The 23,704-nt window shown below is 34.0% G+C and overlaps 2 protein-coding genes across 10 annotated transcripts; both read left to right on the top strand.

Annotated features, from left to right (window-relative positions):
- The first annotated feature begins 603 nt into the window (after positions 1-603).
- LOC142527445 (uncharacterized) lies at positions 604-4,595 on the top strand. Its single transcript, XM_075632253.1, has 5 exons — positions 604-1,202; positions 1,945-2,043; positions 2,513-2,557; positions 3,703-3,840; positions 4,100-4,595. Exons 1-5 carry the CDS (start codon positions 813-815, stop codon positions 4,454-4,456), a joined length of 1,029 nt encoding a protein of 342 aa, XP_075488368.1. The 5' UTR covers positions 604-812; the 3' UTR covers positions 4,457-4,595.
- Positions 4,596-15,691: 11,096 nt separating this feature from the next.
- LOC142527646 (uncharacterized) lies at positions 15,692-19,638 on the top strand. Of its 9 annotated transcripts, none has more exons than XM_075632505.1 (5): positions 15,692-15,828; positions 15,996-16,051; positions 19,078-19,152; positions 19,281-19,364; positions 19,433-19,638. In XM_075632505.1, the coding sequence occupies exons 1-4, from the start codon at positions 15,798-15,800 to the stop codon at positions 19,350-19,352; spliced, it is 234 nt and encodes a 77-aa protein (XP_075488620.1). In that variant the 5' UTR covers positions 15,692-15,797; the 3' UTR covers positions 19,353-19,364; positions 19,433-19,638. The 9 variants fall into 9 exon arrangements, 5 of the variants coding, with proteins under 5 accessions (XP_075488620.1, XP_075488617.1, XP_075488616.1 ...); XM_075632502.1 differs by having other exon boundaries at positions 15,694-15,828; positions 15,936-16,051; XM_075632501.1 differs by having other exon boundaries at positions 15,694-15,828; positions 15,936-16,051; positions 19,281-19,638.
- Positions 19,639-23,704: the final 4,066 nt, after the last annotated feature.

Below are 23,704 nucleotides of genomic sequence, written 5' to 3' on the forward strand. Positions count from 1 at the left end.
GTATGTCGAATTTGTCATCGGAAAGATCAAGTTATCATATGACATTAATTACATAATAAACAAAGTATATAAACTCTATGTAAGATCATCTAATTGTGATATGGCCTTTGATAACACGCAGAAAAACTTTTTAATTTTCAAGGATTGAAGTACATATTTTCGAAATTTCATAAAAGGATATTTTTTTTATAGATTAATAAAAGTGCATTTTTGTACATTTGATGTATTATTTTTCAAAAATTGGTCTCACAAACGCAACACACACGCTCCGCCCGGGGCGGTGGCCCGGGTGATTTTTTTTTCGATATTTTTTATACATAAAATTTTGTTTTATTTTTCGGTAGTTCGGGTGACTTGTTTCTTTTCGATATTTTTTATACATAAAATTTTGTCTTATTTTTCGATAGCTCGGGTATCTATTTATCAATATTAACTCAACCATAGTTTAAAAAATTATAGTTCGGATAGAAATGAAAATCTGACTCCGCAAGTGCCAAACTCGTATTCTAACGAACGGTAATAAGGGTAAATCGTGTGTTGGTGAAAAGAAAATCATATAATATATGCATAAACAGTATGACAGATATGCGAGCAGGAAGTCAAGACTCAAGATCAAGACTGCCAACCAGCCTACAATTCCACTACAAAGGACTTTATGTTTAAAATTTATCACCTCAATTATCCAAGTCAACCACACACCCAAATTGAAGAAAAATTCAGAAAACATCACTTCTTCCCAATACCCTTTTGTTAATTTCTGCGAGTTCTCCCGTTTCCAATCGGTAATCAAAGAAAAACACAGAAAATAACAAATGGGTCGCAAGCCAAGCGAGTCCGAATCGACCCGATGGGGCATACTGATCCTCTTCTTGATGGGTTTGATCTCTTGCTCCATGGTTTACATTTTCATGTCATCTATAATGAGTTTGAGGCCATCGGCCAATGTAAAGATGGAGTCTTTGGGGTCTGAAAGTGGAGACAAATCAAGAATGGGACAGAATGGTGGGGATTGTTGTGGAGGGATTGAGGGTGTAGAGCTGTGGGGGTCTGCTGTGAAATGGGGCACAGACTTTAAGTTCAATACTTCTGCAGAATGCTGCAAAGCTTGTATGGCTATGTGTACAGGGACGGATGGGCCTTGTCTTTGTGATTCATGGGTTTTTTGTGGGAATAAAGAAGCATGTGGAGAGAAATTTGGTGAGGTGTGTTTGAATTTATTAGATTATGTTCATGATTTGTTGACTGGATTTTATTTTGTTTGTTTTAGAGTTTATAACATAGTTAACTGTACATTAATTCCCCTCTATTTGAATGATTGAGAGATATTAAGTTCCTTTTAGGTGAGAGGGGAATAAGCGGATTTTGAACCATCACAAGGAAATAAGAGTAAAATGTGAGAGAACTAGCTGATTTTCGAAACAGAGCAAGGATATTAAGAATTAACTATGGGAGAACTAGAATATAAAACAGAAAGACTGTATATAACTCATTTAGTTCTTTGTAAATTCAGCACGTGCTGATGCAACAATCAAGTAGAGGTGGTTGTCCCCTCTATTTTACATTTTAATAAAAAATTTCAGAAAATTTTAATTTTCACCTCAAAATACATTATAAAGCTTTCTTGGACTAAAATAATAGGTCCACCCATTAAAATAAGTTCCGTTTAGTAGAGCCAAATCACCTTCAATATCTAAAACATGAACTGAATTGGTTGGAATTTCTTTTTGTTTATTTTCTGTTTCCCTGACCCTTTTTTTTAAATGGCTGGTGTATGTGTTCGGTGGAGCTTATACCATGAGCATAAATCATATATTTGTGTACAATTGTCCAGAGTTGCTAGGCTGGAGAAAAATCGACATGCCATATTGGAGGGAATGTCTTGTTGAAAGTAAACTTTTTCTGTTATTCATCCTTACATTGTTTCCATTTCTTTGACTGTTACAGTGTTGGCTGAAGAAACAGAAGGATGTCTTGGTTCCGGATAAGCATGAGGTTGGGAAAAAAGTAATGTGGACGTCAGGCACTGTTTTTGGTAGAGGAGAGGTATTTATAATTATTAAATCCCCTTGATCAATTTCATTTTCATGTCCTATTGCAATAACAAGCTATTTTCTATGCCGTTTTATGAATAATGACTGGCTTCTTTTTGGTCTCATTATATTATTTAGATTAAGCTAGTGTGTGTCTCTATGTTGATCAGCCTTTATCTGCTGCTCCATTATTCTTCCACTATAGAGCAAGGTTATACGCCCTTTAAGTAAAAAGAATTTAAATTTCATATGTGCATTTTCTAAAATATAAGTTCCCCCTCAAAATACATAATTGCTGTACTCGAACGGGTTTCGGTGTCCGCCCCTGTTTACACCATCCATATTCTTTTTTTAATCTTATTTTTGAAATTTTCTCATTCTAAATTGGTATTTGTGCCGGTCTTTAGTGGAGTTCATTTTATCTTTACTCGGATTTCCTTCTCACTTCATGTTTCCTTCTCACTTCATGTTTCTTATTGCAGGGTATAGTTGGCTTGGAGACGGAGTATGGTACACTTCACATCAAGGTATGTACTTATAGAAATGACAATGCACATGCACATCCATCTAATTGCATGCTTCATATTGAGATAATGGCTCTCTTACTTTTCCTGTATTTGCATCAAATGAATGGATCATGTTGTAACCATATATTGTTGACCTGTAAATGATTATAGAATCAGATATTTGAACCTTTGAGAAACCTCACCTTTGTGGGTAAATATATTTTGTGTGATGCTTGTTTAGGCCTATATAAACAAGTTGGGAAAAATTTGAGTGATGCTTAATGGTTATTGATGAAGTTGAGGAATCACAACATTTTAAAGACAATATGATATAGCTTTTCCTCATTCGAATTATTAATTCGATCATTGCCTTTTTGGAATTGACTTTTTAACAACTTCAATTTATTATTTTGGAAGTGCAAAATTTGAGTACTTTTTGGTCAACATATGGATGATTTGTCTTAATGTGGATTTCTAATTATCGATTTTTGATGCCTCTACTTCCATAGTTTCATAGAAGCAAATAGCGAATTTTGACATGAGAAATCACCTAGTTACCATTTTTTAAGAAACATGAACTTTCATACGTGTTTTACGCATATACATGAAGTTGCTTTTTAAAACTCATATCCTGTTCGTGTCAATACAATTTTGATGCCAAATATCGGGGATTTTTTAAAATGCAAATTAACAAAATTTATAAACCTTTGAGGTTTATGTTGCTTTGAATAAAATGCAGCTTTGTACGTAAAGAATACACAGCTTTTGGTATCTTTTAGTTTAATTGCTCGCACAGGCTTCTGGGATTGTGAAATTAGGTTTTTCACGTGGTTTGAACAATTTAAGCTCAGCTCGAAGCTGAACAAAAACTTTAGACTTCACCAAACAGCTTTGGTGTTTGAAAGATTTGCAGCTTGTGCACAATCTAACTTTTTAGTTTGAGGAAGTTTACCTTGTTGCCGATGCAACCTAGAAAAAGAGAGAACATTCTGAGGAGATAGCTGAAAATTGCCGACGAGATGTGTTGTTGTTGAAGCCCTAAAAAAGCATCATCTCATGTAAAAGAAAGAATAAGGACAATAACAATATGATTACAGCATTGCTCGGTCACTCTGAATTCAGTTACATTATTATCTCAACTGACGGTTTCATTAATCTTTGTTCAGCTTTTACCCCATTGTTCTCCACATTCAGTTGCATACATCCTGGAGTTGTTGGTGCTACACCACTGTGCAGGTTGCCATTTTTATAGGGCAGAAAATCGGGGTCAATCTTGGGATGTCAAAGGAAACCACATTCAAGATGTAAGAGTATAATAAATTAATATGACGAGCATGCATGCTCCCCTTACAAATTGTTTTCTTTTCAAATTTCGTGTTTGTTTTTCGAAGAGACGAATTTGACTCCCTCGCATGATTTTTCGAGCTCTTCTTGACCGGCTCCATGAAGTTTATATGATTATAACTGATGCTAAGAGAAACTAAGATGAAGCATCATGGGAACTTATCTTTTAAAATAAAAAAAATGACGAGTTCTGACTCTTGCCTCCCTTTCAAATTTCAGGCTCCATATGGTCCTCCATTCGCCCTTATCCAAGGAACTCTTGAAGCGCAAGGAACGTCGTTCAACAAGATTCAAATGGAGCACTGCCCCACTGTAACAAGGGGTTCTGTTGCTTGGGTTGGTTCCGGCCCTGAATTCTTCATAAGCTTAGCAAATCATGAAGAGTGGAGAAATTCATACACTGTATTTGGTTCCGTACTTCCCGAAGACATGGTGATAGCCGAGAAAATCGCCCAGCTCCCCACAAAAGCAGATGTTTGGAACAATGTTAACGTCTCGGTTTTAGAAAAGGCGGTACCTTTGAGACTTCAGAGACTCAAAATTGGTAATGGTGAGCTAAATTATAATGATGAATAGCAGACACATAATAATAAATCTCGTTCAAAAACGTTTGTAACCATTTTCTTTTGCAAAATTATAAGTTTTAAGACTTCTCTTACATTGTCTTCAAATTTTGAGATTTGCCTGTAGATAGAGTGACTAGTTCAAATTTCAATCTCGTCCCAGAATTATAATTCTCTATGAAACTCTGTACACATGCAGACTTGATCTCCAACTAAATGGAACAAAAAAAAAGGATTAATAAAACTATGGAATATGATCATGTGATGTGTTGAAAATTAATATTTAAAACATGTGTATTGAATATTTGAATGTTGAATATTTGAATGTTGAAAATAAGAGTTGTAAATATTGAAAATTAGTGTGTGATGCTGTAGGTAATGATGAATTTATTTTTGGATTATTTGTAAAGAAATTCTATAAATAGCCTCACCATTTGTGAAGAAATTCACAATTGAGTTGAGAGAAAAATATTATAAAGTGTGTAGTTTGATAATTTTGAGAGCTTGAGATTTTTACTTTTTACCATAAATTTTTACTTTTTCATAACACGTTATCAGCACGAAGCTCTAAAAGTCCTTCATATTTTTACAAGCTCCAAAACAGAAGAAAAATGTAACAAAAGTAATAATATTTATTTTACTGTTTATTTATTTATTGTGTATCTATTTAATATATAATATAATGTTGTTCAGAAATAATAAAAATAAATTTTTCAAAAACTTGTTATAAATTCTGGGAGGATGTTAAGACGACATCCCACACTCCCGGTAAGGGATACGACAAGTATAAAAGCCTATAAGGTTTTTAAACAAAATAACTTGTGACACCCCATTATAATAATGTGATATGATATACATAATTATTTAAACATGACTAATATTATAAACATCATATTATTACCATAAAATTATACAAATGCATACATTTATTTTTTTGTACACCAACGGTCATAAACGGTAACAAAACGGCTAATTTTTGCCCTATAAATATGATCTCACAAACACATTCAATCACTCCAACTTTCACTTCTTCTTTAAAAATTATTCTTCATCAAATTTTCGAAGAAGACGACTTTCTCAAAGATATTTTTAATTATTTTTGTTATCATACTCACGAGTCTTGTATTTATTGGAGAATATCATCATCGTGTGTTTTCTTTATTTTTATGAATGCTTGTACTTGTTGTTTATCCATTACTTTGTAATGTAATATTCATTAACCAATAAAATGCATCGTAAATTTTTTTTAGTACCACCATGACAAACTTGGCAAAGCTCGAATTCATTGCTCTTGATATTACGGGGAAAAATTATATGCCATGTACTCTCGATGTAGAAATGCATCTTTGGTCATTGGGTCTAAGTGAGACCATAAAAGAAAATGGCATATCGACATCACAAGAAAAGGCAAAAGCCATGATATTTTTGCGTCGACATCTCGACGAGGGATTGAAATGTGAATATCTAATTGAAAAAGATCTCATGGCTTTGTAGAAGGGATTAAAAGAAAGATTCGAACATATAAGGGAAGTTATACTTTCGACCGTCCGAGATGAATGAAATACGTTGAGATTCCAAGATTTTAAAAAAGTCAGTGATTACAACTCGGCGATGTATAGAATAATCTCGCAATTGAAATTTTGTGGGCACGAGATTACTGAATTGGAAGTGCTTGAAAAAACATTTTCCACTTTTCACGCATCGAATATAACTCTACAACAACAATATAGAGTGCGTGGATTTTCGAGATATTCTGAACTTATCGCCTGTCTCCTTGTGGCGGAAAAGAATAATGAGCTGTTAATGAGAAATCATCAGGCACGACCCACTGGTTCAACGGCATTTCCTGAAGTAAATGTCGTAAAAAAAAGAATTTAAATCTGGAAACCGAAATCAAAGTTATAGACAAGATTTTGGTCGAGGACGAAATCGTGGTCGTGGACGTGGACGTGGACGTGGAAGTGGTCGTGGACGCGGCCGTGGTTTTGAAAATAATCGAGATAGTTACTTCATAACTCATCTCAAAAGAGTGTCCCAAACCATCCACAGAAAAGACATTATGAAAATATGAGTGTTAATGAGAATCACTCAAAAAGATTTGAAAGTTCTTGTTTCAGATGTGGTACTCCAAGGCATTGGTCCCGTATTTGTCGAGCCCCTAAGCACCTTTGTAAACTTTATAAAGAATCAATAAAGGGGAAAGAAAAGGAGACCAACTTCACTGAACAGAGTGAACATTTGAGTGATTCAACTCATTTTAATGCTGGAGATTTTCTGATTGATTTCTCAGACAATGATCAATTTGCTGGTGGAATAAATATGTAAAATATTTTATTTTTCCATGTACCCGTATGATAATGTTTTATCGTGTGCTATATTTTTTACATATATATTATATTGTATTTTATTTTTATAAATGTATTGTCAGTAATTTTATTTCGTTGCATATTTTTTTTGAAGTTCAAACATGGAAAATGCTATGAACAAAGCTGAAGTTTGCATACCCGATAGTGGTACAACGCACACTATCCTCCGAGATAAAAGATATTTCTTGGAACTAAAACCAACAAAAACAATGGTGAATACAATATCAGGTCTTGTAGACTTGATTAAAGGATGTGGTAAAGCACAATTTTTGTTATCTAATGGTACAAAATTTTTGATCAATGATGCTTTATATTCACCACAATCGGAAAGAAATTTGTTGAGTTTTAATGATATATATTCCCATGGGTATGATACTCAAACAATGAATGAAGGAAATGAAAAATATATGTGTCTTATCACATATAAATCAGGAAAGAAATATGTGATTGAAAAACTACCAATGCTCCCTACTGGATTGCATTATACACATATAAGTCCCATTAAATCAAATATGGTAGTTGATAAATCTTCAATATTAACAAATTGGCATGATCGATTGGGACATCCTGGTTCAACAATGATGCGAAGAATTATAGAAAATACACATGATCATCCACTGAAAGACCATAAGATCTTTCAGAATAATAAGTTTCAATGTAAAGCACGTTCTCTTGGAAAACTTATTATAAGACCATCACTAGCCAAAGTCCAAACTGAATCACCAATGTTTCTTGAACGTATTCAGGGTGATATTTGTGAACCAATTCATCCACCATATGGACCATTTAGATACTTTATGATATTGATTGATGCATCCAGCAGATGGCCACATGTATGTTTATTGTCAACTCGGAATGTTGCATTTGCAAGAGTACTTGCTCAAATAATAAAATTGAGGAATCAATTTCCCGATTATACAATCAAGAAAATTAGACTTGATAATGCTGGTGAATTTACTTCCCAGACTTTCAATGATTATTGTATGTCTATGGGAATCATTGTTGAGCATCCTGTTGCTCATGTACATACACAGAATGGATTGGCTGAATCATTGATTAAACGTCTGCAATTGATTGCTAGACCAATGATTATGAAAACAAAGCTCCTTATTTCTATATAGGGACATGCAATTCTACATGCTGTTGCATTAATTCGCATCAGACCAAGTGCATATCATAAATACTCCCCATTGCAGCTTGCATTTGGTAAATAACCAGACATTTCTCATCTGAGAATTTTTGGATGTATGGTGTATATGCCTATTGCACCACCACAACGAAAGAAAATGGGACCTCAAATAAAGATTGGAATTTATATCGGTTATGATAGTCCATCAATCATTTGATATCTTAAACCTCAGACAGGTGACGTGTTCACATCACGTTTTGCTGATTGTCATTTTAATGATGAAATCTTCCCAATGTTAGGGGGAGATAAGAAACATACCGAAAAAGAAATTACATGGTATGTATCATCCTTGTTACATCTGGATCCAAGAACAAAACAATGTGAAAAGGATGTACAGCAAATTGTGCACTTTCAAAGAATAGCAAATCAAATACCAGATGCATTTACACATGCAAAAAGGGTAACTAAATCATATATACATGTTGTAAATGCTCCTGCTCGAATTGAAATTCCGAAGAAATAAATTGAAGATACTCATGATGTCATTAAATGCCTGAAGCGTGGAAGGTCAGTCGGTTCCAAGGATAAAAATCATCGAAAAAGAAAATTCATAGAGAAACACGATGATCACAAAATAGAGAATGATGTTCCTGAATAAACACATGATAATCACAAAATAGAGAATGGTGTTCCTGAAGAAACACATGATGATGAAAATGTTCTGTCAGAACCACAAACTGACGAGAATCGTGAAATCTCTATAAATTATATTAATACTGGAAAAATATGGAACCGAAAAGATATAGAAGAAATTGATGATATATTTTGTTATAATGTGGCAATCGACATCATAAATGATAATGAATATCATGAACCAAAATCTTTTGGTGAATGTAAAAATCGGCATGATTGGATAAAATGGAAAGAAGCCATCCAGGTTGAATTGGATTCGCTAAATAAACGTAATGTTTTTGGACATATAGTCCTTACACCAGAAGGTATAAAACATGTTGGATACAAATGGGTTTTTATTAGAAAGCGAAATGAGAAAAATGAAATAGTAAGATATAAAGCTCGACTTGTTGCACAAGGTTTTTCTCAAAAGCCTGGAATTGATTATGAAGAAACGTATTCTCCCGTGATGGATGCAATTACGTTTCGGTATTTGATTAGCTTTGCGGTATCTGAAAATTTAGAAATGCGTCTTATGGATGTTGTTACAGCTTACTTATATGGATCACTTGATAGTAATATATATATGAAAATCCCTGAAAGATTTAAGATGTTTGAAGCACAAAGTTCAAAACCCAGAGAATGTTATTCTGTGAAATTACAAAGATCATTATATGGGTTAAAGCAATGCGATCGAATGTGGTATAATCGGCTAAGTGATCACTTGATGAAAAAGAGATATATAAATAATTCAATATGCCCTTGTGTTTTCATTAAGAAAACAACATCCGGATGCGTAATTATTGCTGTAAATGTTGATGATTTAAACATCATTGGAACGAATAAGGAAATTCAAGAAGTTGTGTCATACTTGAAGGAAGAATTTGAAATGAAGCATCTTGGAAAAACCAAGTATTGTCTGTGTTTACAAATTGAACAAAAAGAATGTGGAATGTTTGTTCACCAGACATATTATACAGAAAAGATCCTTAAACGTTTTAAGATGGATAAATCAAATCCTTTAAGTACTCCAATGGTTGTTAGATCACTAAACATAGAAAAGGATCCATTCCGTCCATGTGAAGATGATGAAGACATTCTTGGTCCAGAAGTACCATATCTAAGTGCTATCGGTGCCCTTATGTATCTTACAAATTGTACAAGGCGTGATATATCTTTTGCCGTAAATTTATTGGCAAGATTTAGCACATATCCAACAAAGAGACACTGGAACAGAATTAAACATATATTTCGTTATCTACGAGGAACGATAGATTTGGGACTTTTGTATTCAAAAGATGCTAATCCAAGTATAATTGGTTATGCTGATTCTGGATACTTATCTGATCCACACAAGGCACGTTCCCAAACTAGATATGTATTTACTCGTAGAGGCACTACAATTTCTTGACGTTCACAGAAACAAACACTCGTAACAACTTCATCAAATCATGCCGAGATTATTGCACTACATGAAGCAAGCCGTGAATGTGTGTGGTTAAAATCAATGACCCAACATATCCAAATCTCATGCGAATTATCATTTGACGAGAAGCCTGTGATACTATATGAAGATAATGCTGCATGTGTTGCTCAAATGAAAGAAGGATACATAAAAACCGACAGAACTAAACATATTCCTCCTAAGTTCTTCGCATTCACCAAGGAGCTTGAGAAGAATAAATATAATTGATGTTCGTCACATTCAATCAAGTGAAAACTCATCAGATCTCTTCACAAAGGCACTTCCTACGACAATATTCAGAAAGCACATATATAATATTGGGATGCGCAATCTACGAAAGTTGTGAAGAATTGTTCATGTTAACATGAGGGAGAGTTTACGTGACTGCACTCTTTTTCCGTTACTATGGTTTTTATCCCAATGAGTTTTTCCTAGTAAGGTTTTTTAACGAGGTAGTATAAAAATACGTAATGAAGACAATCATTATGATCATCATCAGAAGGGGGAGTGTTAAAAATTAATATTTAAAACATGTGTGTTGAATATTTGAATGTTGAAAATAAGAGTTGTAAATATTGAAAATTAGTGTGTGATGATGTAGGTAATGATGAATTTATTTTGGATTATTTGTAAAGAAATTCTATAAATAGCCTCACCATTTGTGAAGAAACTCACAATTGAGTTGAGAGAAAAATATTATAAAGTGTGTAGTTTGATAATTTTGAGAGTTTGAGATTTTTACTTTTTACCATAAATTTTTACTTTTTCATAACATGATGCATGATTTTTTTATGGGTATAAAATGAACAATAAATGGATACGCTTGGTGTACATATCGATTACTGCTTCAAATGATTGTGTATTTTCAAAATAATTTGTATTATATTCGGCATATATTAAAAATCGATTCTAGAAAATCTTAATTTATTACAATGAAATGTTTTTTAAAAATAAAAACTATTGGTTGAAAATAAATTACATAACAACGAGTATGTTTCTTATGAGACGGTTTCACGAATCTTTATCTGTGAGATGGGTCAGTCCTACCGATATTCACAATAAAAAGTAATACTCTTAGCATAAAAAGTAATACTTTTTCATGAATGATCCAAATAAGAGATCCGTCTCACAAAATACGACCCGTGAGACCATCTCACACAAGTTTTTGCCCATAACAATTAGGGAAAAAAAACTAGAATTCGAGAAAATTTCCATAACAAATTCCATAAAACCAACATTATTTTCTACATTATTTCTTGAAATAAGAATCAATTTTCATGTAACTCTAATTAAGACGGATCTTATGTAATGACAAGCCTATTGGAATTATTTTAGAATTATATGATTTGCAAATAATAATTTTAGTTTGTAAAAAAATTAATATATATTTTATCTACCTGAAAATATTGTTTAATTTTTTAAATATTTCTTATAATTGATTCAACTTCAACAATTAAATACAAAAAGAATATTTGAGCTGATTCGATTTGGTTATATCCATGTATAGAAAATGCTTATTCTTATATATATATATATATATATATATATATATATATATATATATATATATATATATATTATTCATTAATACATTAAATTACCAAAATATTTTTTCTCTTCTAAAAATTTATTCCGACACTTTTAAATAAATAATAAAACCCAACCTATAAAATATTTAGATAATTTTCTCAGTTATGTATTGATTAACTTGATTTTTTTTTTTTTTTGGGGCCAAAGCCAATGTTTCTTAATGTCTTTTAAATCATACTGACGTCCAAGAACGTTTTTAACGTGAAAACAAAAATTTCAAAACTCCGATCTTGGCGCGTCTTGAGTGCAAGAAAATGGTACCCGAACAAAGAGTTCACCATGGGTAGTGCAGAATCTGTCTCAACAGAGGAGATGGAAGAAACTGGTGAGGGAGAAGAGGGAATAAGATTAGCAGTTGAAGAGGTACTGCCAGAAATGAAGGATGAAGAAGAGTGAGGTGCTTGAGTGGATTGGGAGAAAGATTCTGGAGGAAAAGGTGCAAAAACAAGAGGAATACAAATACTGGAGGAATGTGAATGAGGAGTAGACACAACACCACATTGATCCATGGTATGAGTAGCAAAGGGAAAATTCAACTCATCAAATGTTGTTTGTGGTATTCAAATTGAGAGAGAAGCAAGAAGAAAATAAATGAATGGCTTTGTAGAGTCAAGTGTTGAACACTTTCTCCTCAAGAAAAATTTGCCCCTCACAATTTGCTAGAGGTTTGTGGCAATCTTCTCCCAAGATACAACTACAACACTTGAATAATGAGCACTCAAATATTCAAGTTCTATCACAAGGAAATGAATGAACTCTCTCTTGTTGAAGAAGGAAGAAGAAGAAGATGCAAAAAGATGTTATGTTGTGTATGTCTTTTTGATTTTCAATAAATCAAACATTTAATATTTTTCATGTGAAAAGACATGATCTTTCATTCATAGGGATGTCCCTTGGCCATTGTAACTGATCACAATCATCAAACAATGCCAAGGGAATGAAAAAATATCAGAAAAACTCGAAGAGACACGAAAAAACGCGAAGGAGGCGCCCGCACTCGCGCGCTGCGAGCGGTCTCGGTAGGAGCGCGCTCGACAGCACTCGGCAGGGGGGCGCGGTTGCGCGCAGATCCGTGCGCAGTTGCGCGCCGGGCACTGTACACCACTGTTCACCGAACAATTTTTTTTTTCGTTTCCGTCCCTTACATGTTCCGACTACTCGTTTGAAGTTCTTTCAACATTCGAAGAACTCGTTTCGAGTTTAATTCAGAACCACCAAACTTAATATTCGTTCATTAAGCTTCGTTCTTCATTTCAAATTTTTTCAATCAAACACATTGATTTATTTGCTTAATTTTCATTCATTAAGCATCAAAATTCCAATATCAAACTCAACATCGCGTGAAATATACATCCGGCCATCAGAGTCCAGACATTTGTAACCTTTGTGGTTATCACTGTAAAAAAAGTATATGGTTTTGAACAAAAGTCAAGTTTATGATTATTATAACGGCAGAGACATGGAAAACAACGACAATCAAAGACATGAAGAAAAGAGTAATCAGGCTCCTTATGATATAATTTGCGAAGAGGAAGATCGCAAGAAATATCAACAGTAGGAAGACGGTTAATAAGAAAGACCGTAGTATAATGCATCACCCCAAAAAACAAGGGCAAAGAAGCATGAGCAAGGAGGGAAAATCCCATCTCAACAATGTGACGATGTTTTCGTTCAACGGAACTATTTTGTGGAGATGTATGAGGACTAGAAAACCGATGAGAAACGCCATATTCATGCAAGAAAGAAGTTGAGGAGCGAAATTCCCCTCCCTCTTTAGTTTGAATGTTCTTGTATGGTATTTTTAATCATCATAATCTTCTTTTGAAAATATTGGAATCTTGTTAAATGATGTCATTTTAAAAGATATTTATCAAAGTTCAAGGAAAATCTGTTTTTATACCACTTGTTGAGATTAGATTAGAGTTTAGAGTAAGTGAATAAACTCTTATAAAATTTTCTAAACTTATAACCGTTCTCAATAACTTTCTTATTAAGAAATATTGTTGAACTGCTAGTTTTGTTAGAACACTGAAAAATGAATAAATACAGAAACAATAATATTTTTGTGGATGTTCGGAGATAAAACTCTAATGTCACCTCTTCTTCCACTTATTAAGATTTTCACTAAAAGACTTTGATTGACAACGTCTTGTAACAACTCATTTCAACTAAGACATATTACTGCATAATTTGAAACTCTTAATGATCATTTTACAATATCTAGATGTTTAAGAATCCTCGATTCTCCAGAAAACAAAATAACTCAACGCGCAGCTAGATGGCTTAACTTAGTAGTATAGCACATAATGATCTTTGGAACTTAGATATATTTTGATAAGCATATGCTAAGTGAGCAGTTTAAGATTGAAAGCTTGCGTGTGCTCGAAGTTCTTGAAAATATGCACGCTGTGGGAGAATAATCAAATATTTAAAAAAAATATGTTTTTTATTCTTTCTTCTCTTTGAAATCTGCATAAAAAGCTCTGACAGTTGGATTTGGTTTTTAGTGATAATTTGTACTGTTACCAATAGAATGAACATGTCACTTCCAATTGGCATACGTATCATTAAATACTCATTTAATGTTCTTTGTGCTTTTGCGACTTTAAGCTCCTTGCTTTTCATAAAGTTGACTGAATCTAAGTAGGGCAGATGTTGAAAGCTTGACTTGCGGTATGCTTTTTGAAAATACTCAATTCTGACTGGTTGCAGTGCGGTTGGAGTTTCAGTGGTTTGAACATATGTAATGCCGGTCAGTTTGACAAATGATTTCCTTGCAGCTAGAGTTCAGATAATCTACGGCTTGACTTTCTTGCAAAATGGCTTGAACTTATGCGCTCTTGTCTGAATGACTTGAAAATAATCTAGCGGTCCGAAAACCTGAAATTACAATTATATATCGGCTGTATTTTTTTATATTTCGACGTTATTATTTGTTTATCACAAAAATTTAGGATTATAAAAATATTCTAACATAAAATTATTTTTATGATTAAAGGAGTTTTTAACGTTGTGTAATGCATGATTAATAATCTTACAAACCCAAACAAACAAATAAATTATAATAATAACATTATATGATTAATAGTCTTACAAAAATAAATAAATAAATAATAACAACAGTAATTAATATACACACAGTTAGAATATTAAAAGTAGATGTAAATTTTTATGTGGATAAAATAAAATTGAATGTTTCTTCATTGTTTTTTTTATACATAACGGGAGTTACATCAACTACTCAATATATTTAGTTACAATTATATAATATTAAGTCATTAGAATTAAGTGAAGGTTACGAGGAGCAATATTAAGTTGAAAAGTTATGTTTTTCATATATCTCCCTATCATATAAACAAATTTACGAAAATATCCACCTATACACATATGAAGGGTTAGTTTTGTCATTTGAAAACATTGTTCCTCATTCGATCAAGATCCGATTCATTTAAATGTAGTATATATATAAAGAGTAACAAGGAACAATGTATAGAAAGAGAACAGATAAAGTATATATGTATATATATCTATACTATTTTATTAAGTTTGAGACACTTAGAGTAACTAATTTTGGTGTCATGGTCTGTTTTAATAATTATATATATTAATAAAATGTTAAAACTTTATTGTAAGTTATATATGGTTTAGTGGATATAGTCATTGTTTCTTTGAGTTTAGGTTATAGGTTTAATTCTCACTGAGGTCATTTTTTTTTATTTTTCAATTTATTTTTTAATTTATATATCAAAATTACAGTGTAGTCCCTCACTATTTCTTATAATTATATTTTGATTCTCATTTAAATTTAAATCAAATGAATTATAAAAAATATTATACACATACGTAACTCGTACGTAAGTGCACTAGTATATACAAAGAGTGACAAGGAACAATGTATCTACATATATGAAAGCGTGAATATTTTGAAATGGGCCTGTTTTTGTACGGTTGCAAGTTAAAAACATACACGCGTAATGGCATCTCTCTTCCACCACAGCATAGCACAGAACCGCGAACACAATTTAACCTACGCGCGTCATGGCCTCTCTCTTCCACCACAGCACAGCACAGAACGCGAACACAAAACGTGTGATGGCCTTCTCTCCACGGCGACAGAAAACAGTGGGCAACAATGAGTGTCTCCTTCATTCTTCGCTTCTCTGGTTTGCTCATGTCTTACCTTTGTTCGAAGTTTTTGGTTTCTTCTCTCCGGTTTGCTCTTGTCTTGCTTTTGTTTGGAGTTTCTGATCTTTGCTCTACACCGCGGCAGCGAACAAAGGGCGGCAAATAGGGTTTGTTTGCTCTGTTCTCTAATTCCATCTTCTTGCAGCTCTTTCGTTTTCAACCCGGTGTTCCCCCTTCTTGCCATTGGAAAACTTCTACCGTGTAAGTTTTTCCCCACTTGTTTTTGTTCTGCTTTTTTCTAATTTTTTTTTACATTTTTGGGTTGTTCTTTTTTTGATATTGTTTGAAGTTTCCGACTTTTTGAGGTTATTTGTTTTTGCTGAGTTAGTTATTTTCTCTTGTTTTCGTTTTTTTGAGTGATTTACATGTTTGATTAATATACATATTTGCGTATGAGCATACTCATGAACTCGATTTGTATCTCTGTACATATAAAAGATGGGTGATGGGTTTAAGGCTAAAGCGTGATGGTAGCTCAAGTGGACATCGATAAATTATACACTGAAAATTTTGTTCTTGATTATTAAGTAGTTCCAACGATAGGTTTGTTTTTCATTTACAATGTTTATGATGTGCTCTGTAAAGCTGATGTGGGTAAGGCACTTTGCATGCTTGATGCTCATGCTTCAGCGTGAAACCTTTGGGGTTTTGCTTGATTAAGTATTGTTTTTATCTACTTTATTTTAATAATTTGGTCAAATGATGGCTAAACAGTGCTATTTACGCATTCTTTGAGATTTGTTTACTTTTCTGTATTCGCATTATGCACTGGAAAATGAACGGGCTTGTGGCTTGTGGAATAGGCGGCTGAGTTCAATAATAGTGGATTAACTTTGTGCACGAGGAAAAGGATTAAAAAGGGTTTTCCCTCTCTCTCTCTGCACTTAATGTTTGGTATTCCTTTTCTTGTCTGGTGCTCTGCTCTTACCCTTTTTCTTAATTGAGTAGTTGATTTGCCAACATAATCATTTGATAAGTTTTAAGCTTAGCTGCTCCACCATTTTTGTAAAAGAACACCGACACACATTTGCCTTGCCTCAAAACCAAGACACATGTTTTGGCAAACCCGCAGCTATATCACTGGGTTGTTTGGTTTGTTGCTACTTCCAACTTGCTTCGTAATTCCCCTGTATTCCATTTTATTCTACTTTTTATTCATTAAGACATCATGCATTTTACGGTAGCAAGTCATCTGTATTTTTGTGCATCGTCTTGTGCCAATATGTTGTTCGAGTTTTTCGATGCACTGTGGTTTCTAATGGATCCACTGATTGTCGATTTTCTACCAGATCACGTGAAAAGATTATGTGCAGGTTGAACTTAGAATGCTCAGTGATGTTATTCCCTAATTTTCAACAAATGGTTATTATTACGTGTGGAAATCTTAGATCAGTGATTGACATTAAGTACTCCTAAGCAGATAATGACAAATAAAGTAATGCAAGCAGAGTGTATTTTTAATGGTTTAAAAGTAAGAATTCGGAAAAAAGGCATGCCGCTTCCAAACTCATGCAATCGTTATTTTTTATTTGGGCAATAGTGTCATGATCTTAGCTTTGAAAGTGCACCAAGGAAAGCCATAATCAATTAATTATGTTGGAGAAGGTGGAAATGGAACTGTATATGTAATGTATAGAGGACATTTGCTTGAAATAATAAAAAGGTGAAACTGGTGTGAGCCTAGCAAAAAAGTGAAATTAGTTCAGCTTTACTTCATAATCTGATGTTGGTACTTTGGAATGTGCTTATCGTAGACTGTTTGTTGGAAGAAGTTAAAAGACTACTCGGATTTTGCTTAATATTGTAAATGAGCTAGAGCTTACTTCGACAAGTATTTATACATAGTAAATGAAGATTAATATGAGAATGAAAGAGTTAGATTGGCTAAAATATAGTCAAAAAAGGAATTTACAATCATCCACTAACTAAAATGTATAGAGATATAGCTAGATGTTGAAAAATGTATAGATCTAGCTACAATTTTCAACATGTCTTCCACATGCATGAACTAATATCGCCATTCCACATGCATGAACTAATATCGCCATCAACATAAATCTGAAGATAAAAAAACGGCAAGAAATGCATTTTGATGACAAGAGTCCATTAAACTTGGCCTTAAATTGTGTTTCTTATGTATCGCGGTACCTCTCCAGGTTCATGTTAGATACTCTTTTCTTACATCATTTTTTTATATCACGTATAACATGGATGACTTAGTTTGCAGCGGTTGTCTGTGCTTAAAAGTTTTCTGCCATCTGATTTTGGTTTTAGATCCTGAAAACTTAAACTTCTCATATTTAAGCTGTCACACCGTTACTCTCAAATATTGTGTGCAAAATCCAAAAAAGTTAGACGGTTAAATATTGTAGTTCGAACATAGTTTAGTTTATATATTGTGATAATTAATTAGTCATAATGGCTCTAATTGTAGCAAATTTTACATTTGTTAATAAAATACATGTACGAGGAGCAAAGCTTGTGTTTCAATGAAGAAAAGAACATCTATCCATGTATCCGAGATTATATTAATTTTGATATCACGTATAACATGGATGACTTAGTTTGCAGCGGTTGTTTGTGCTTAAAATTTTCTGCCATCTGATTTTGGTTTTAGATCCTGAAAACTTAAACTTCTCATATTTGGGCTGTCAAACCATTACTCTCAAATATTGTGTGCAGAATCCAAAAATGTTTGGCGGTTAAATACTGTAGTTGGAACATAGTTTAGTTTATATAATGTGATAATTAATTAGTCGTAATGGCTCTGATTGTAGCAAATTTTACATTTGTTAATAAAATACATGTACGAGGAGCAAAGCTTGTGTTTCAAGGAAGAAAAGAACATATATCCATGTATCCGAGATGATATTAATTTTGATATTTGTTGTATTTGCTCACGGATATGCAACATATTTCTTCTACCTTCTTTGTCCCTAAACACATTTTAATCAAGTCAAATTGTCAACAAGAAGTGATAGCAACTCCATTGTGAATAATATTTTTTGACAATCATTCATGTACGACTTCCCTTGGACTCAGATGAAATATGTCCCTTTTTATGTTGGTGCGGATTACCACGATTACCATCATTATGTCGGCGGGCAAAGCCAGAGTAATTTTGCATCCGTGTTTGTGTATTGTGATTACATATATGGCACTGCCAAGGTGATTATTTGAATAATTTGTCATTGTTACTACAAGATTATTTTGGCTTCCAAACGTAGTTATCAACGAAGGACTGCTCTTTTTTAAAAATAAAATCACCGGGATACTGCTATCAAAAGGAAGTCCTCCATCAGGTAAATTACCTTAGCATGTCTTGATCGTGTTCCTTTCGCGTAGTTTTTTTCTTGCCGAACAAGACAGTTATCTGACACACACATGATTAGTAGATTTTGGTGAAGAGAATTTACTTCTGGTCTTGCAGTTACAGGAGGAACTGAAAAGCAACTGCGTGAAGAAAGGACGTTTGCAGGACCAATTAATAATTAGGCAATGATGTGAACTTCAGGTAAAATGCATAAAAGTGGTTGATGTCTTATTTAAAGCACAATGCATTCTAATATGCACGGACGACAGGGTTTTGGTGCGAAATGTCAAAGCTTGGTGCGGTACGTTGAAGTGAATTAGCCAAATTGAAGATACACATGAATCTGGAAATTTGAAGAGAATGTGATATGTATGTGAACTACTACAAAAATAAATCAATGCTTCCTCTGCAACAGAATATGAACTATGTTACGTTGATCTTGCAGTTCATTTTCGATTTGATTTAGCACACCATATATTTAAGGGCCATGCTTCATCCTTCATGGTCGAGGTGAGCTCTTCATGGAAGGGGGCTGCGCCTTAGCTTGTATCAGAATGCAAGCACCGAGTCTCGCTAGGCCATAAGTCTTAGTGCTGTCTTTTTTGGTTTTTAATAACTATGATTCGGCTTGAAATGGTTATGCTGAAAAAAATATAAATATTCATATGTTATACTATAAACATGGGTAGAACACCTCAAGAATTGAGGTGCCCATACCTAGTAGAAAGAGAATAGATAAAGATAGATAAATAATAAGGAAAAATGGATGTCGGATAAAGTAGTATACAAGGGATAAAAAAAGGATTAATTTTATTTAGCAAAATCAAATAAATGAAATAATTTCTTAGGTTATATTATTTGTGCACTTCCAAATTATAATATCATCATTATCACTTTAACTTACAGTGCAGAAAGCGTGTACAATCTTGACTTTATAGAAGATAAAAATAGGAATTCAACATAGAATTAACAGTCTTGCTAAGCCATCATTTTCATTTTCTCATTCCATCTTATTTGAAGTACTGAAATAATGTATATGTAATTTACAATAAATAGAAAATATAGTGTCTTAGTGAGTCAAAAAAAATTATTGTGCAGTAATTTAATATGAGATGATATGTATCAGTAATAATATATCGTCAAAAAATATATTGTGAAGTGAAATGCAGTGATTGTTAAGAACTTTAAAGTGAATAGTGTAGGCTAAAGAGGTGGCCCCCACAACATTCGGTTTAGTACTTTTTCCCATTCATACAAGTAGGATCCGAACAATCGATCATTTACAAGCCAAGGAAAACTCACATTTCTGGATCGAAGTCATGTTGTTCAGATGAACCATATACTCGGGTTGGTAGCCCATTGTTCATTGGAATCACATTTTCGGGCTGAGACGCATTGTCCAATGGACTAGCAATCACGTACATTGACTGTTGTCCATGGCTCCAATCATTCATTAATTCAGTCACTTGGTCAATAAATAGCCGATCGATAACCATTCAGGAATCAGTAAATACAGAAATTTAGTATAAAGTACAATATGACCAATTAAATGAGAAATCCACATATGATATAATATATATGAATAAATCAGTAGTTATGAAAATTTACGGTAAATTCCTGGCTTAATGTCAATGGGGCATAACTACTGGAAGGTGTTGAAATGTTTTAAAAATAAATTTTGTATAAAACTTGTACCAAGTAGTTTTGGTTAAAACTTTAAAAAATTATATTAAATCAAATACATGTCAGAAAATTATGAAACTTCACCAGATGGCCGGAATTATGTCGAAAATTGACTGGAAAATGAAAAATTCGGCATCTGGCCGGCGTGTGTGGCTACTCTGGCGGCCATGCATGGCTGATATTTTTCAGTGAATATATTTATGGATGATCTACACTTTTATATTTAACATTATTTGAAATTCGAAACCAATTAAGAACAGATTTTGAAAAACTAAAGTGGTTATCAAGCTCATTTCAGACGACCGAAGATAGTACTTTCGACGATTGTGGGAATGATTGGTGGGCATACACTTAAAATAGAAAATATTTTGAACACATTTTATTTTAAAATGGAAGGAAAATTTGAAACGTTAAAAGTGTGGAAATATTTTTTTTTTCTAGAAGCATTTTCGATTATAAATTTACATTTAGAAAAATATAATATTTAAAATGATCTTAAATATTTGACATTAAAAATAGTGCAGTCTAAAATAATCAAACATTCAAAATCATACGTGAACATAAACGTATAAAAATCTTAAAATCATCAACGTATGAAAATATTCATCTCCTCTCAATCTCATAAATCATAATGCGGAAGACATGTGGTCCTCGGGTCGTGTCACCCCACCAAGTCTGCCTACTCAGAGTTTGGCACCTCCAGTCTCCTCAGCATTTAGCTCACCTGTATCACACACGCCTAGTGAGTCTAAAGACTCAACACGCCTGTACCAGGAATAACAAGTACATATACATAGCACACAACAGTGAAAAATATCATACTCAACATATCTTTCATGAACTTAAAAGCATAACGTAAACGTGTTGTGTAAAATCATATCGTATTAAAGCATGTCATGTCATCATATACGTAAACGTGTCGTGTAAAATCATATGCCAACATACCTTTTCATGAACTTTAAAACATGAACATAAACGTGTCGTATAAAATAATGACGTGTCAAAACAGCTCATCGTTAATCATCATTCATCGTTTATCATTTATCATTCATCATTCATCCTTTATCGTTCATCATTCATCATTCATCCTTTATCGTTCATCATTTATCATTGGTGAATTCAGTTCATTAGAGGTGACTATCGTACATCATTCATCATTTACGATGGATCCATCATACATAGAACCGCGGTACCCGGCGGCTGTCGGACATCAGTGACAGGATTACTCATCCACTATGCCTAGGCCTCATCATCATCATCAGCATTTACATATACGTCTTAAACATTTACATATACTTCGATAGCCACAACTAAATCTCATCATTCAAAACATTACCATTTTCATCACTTATAAAAATCATGAATAAATGCAATTTTTTTCTTAAATCCAAGCATACGACGTATATCTTCATAAAATCTTAAAATCATGATGCATAAACATTTAAAATATAGTAAATTTGTGCTCAAGGCGCTGCCAGGACCAAAACCTCACCCCGGGTGCAAAATGACCATTTTGCCCCTAGGAACCTAAAAATTATCGTTTCACCCTTGGACCTCTAAAATTGACCCGAAGCTTACCAAACTCCTTAAAATGTCCCAAAACATATTTAAAAATATCCTTAGATGTAAACTCGAGCCCATTTCAAAACTTAATCGATTCATTTTAAAACTTGGACCGGAGTCCCAGTTTTAACCCGAATCGAACTGAAACTTAACCAAATTTTTCCCAACTTTTTACCACCCCTTCTAAACACTTAAAAGGCCCTAAAACCACTAATCCAGCCCCCTTAGACCTTCGAACAAGACCCTGAACAGCTGCTGAAAATTCCAGCAAGTCATCGCCCAACTCTAGCCGTGACCCTAGCATGCTTCTAACTACTTCATGCTTAAACCGACTCGAACCAGACCCGAACCAGGCCCTAGACCCGACCCTTAGACATAACTTAAGACCATGATACACTCCTTTCAAACTCAAAACTAACGCCTGAGCCCCAAAGCGAGCAAGAGCTGTAACTAGCCTAACCCGTCTCCCATTGGTACAGCTGGTTGCTTGCTGGTCCAGCCACCTTCCCTAGCCAACCCAGCCCTGAACCAACACCACCAGGTCCTCCTTAGGACCATAAGGAACGACCCAAGACACTGCCCCATGCCCTGACCCCGTCCAGCAGCCGCCCCAAACCCCAAAGCCGTAACTTGCTCTACATGAACCCAAATTGCACAGCCGCAGCTTTCTTTGTTCAGCCTCTTGGCTGCCACTCCAGGCCATGAACCACCATAAAGAGACTCATCCTAGGACCCTTAGACACGCACCAGACCATAGCCCCAGGCCCTCAGCCGATCCATACACCAGACCGAGTCCCACAACCAACACAGCGCCTGAAACCTCAACTCTCGGCCTACAACCAGCTCTCAATGTCTCGACTCCAGCCTATAGCCATCTCGATCCTCAACATGTTCAGCACCTTAGGACCTTAATTCGACAGCCCCTTGCACCATAGTAACAAAAACGTGAGATGTATGCAACAACATACGGTTTTCGTGCCAAATCAAGAGCATAAAAGCTTTGCCATGCCAATACCGAAAAATGCATAAACATAACACACATGACAGCACATATATGACGTGAATGATGCAGAAATAATGATACAATGCGTGTCTTGGTGATGTAGTCGCGAGGGGAATCGAAGAACGAGTGCCGGGAGAATTATTCTTGTAAAGAAAAGAAGTGACCGAAGCTTTCTTGAGATAATTCTTGCTGAAACCAAGAGAACCAATCTGAAAAGATTAAGTGTTGGCTGGTTCTATTATTGGTGTAGGGTAGGTTTAGTTTAAATGATGTTTAGGTGTTTAATTAAATA

The sequence above is a fragment of the Primulina tabacum genome, chromosome 15 (genome assembly GCF_025594145.1).
Source record: "Primulina tabacum isolate GXHZ01 chromosome 15, ASM2559414v2, whole genome shotgun sequence".
NCBI lineage: Eukaryota > Viridiplantae > Streptophyta > Magnoliopsida > Lamiales > Gesneriaceae > Primulina > Primulina tabacum.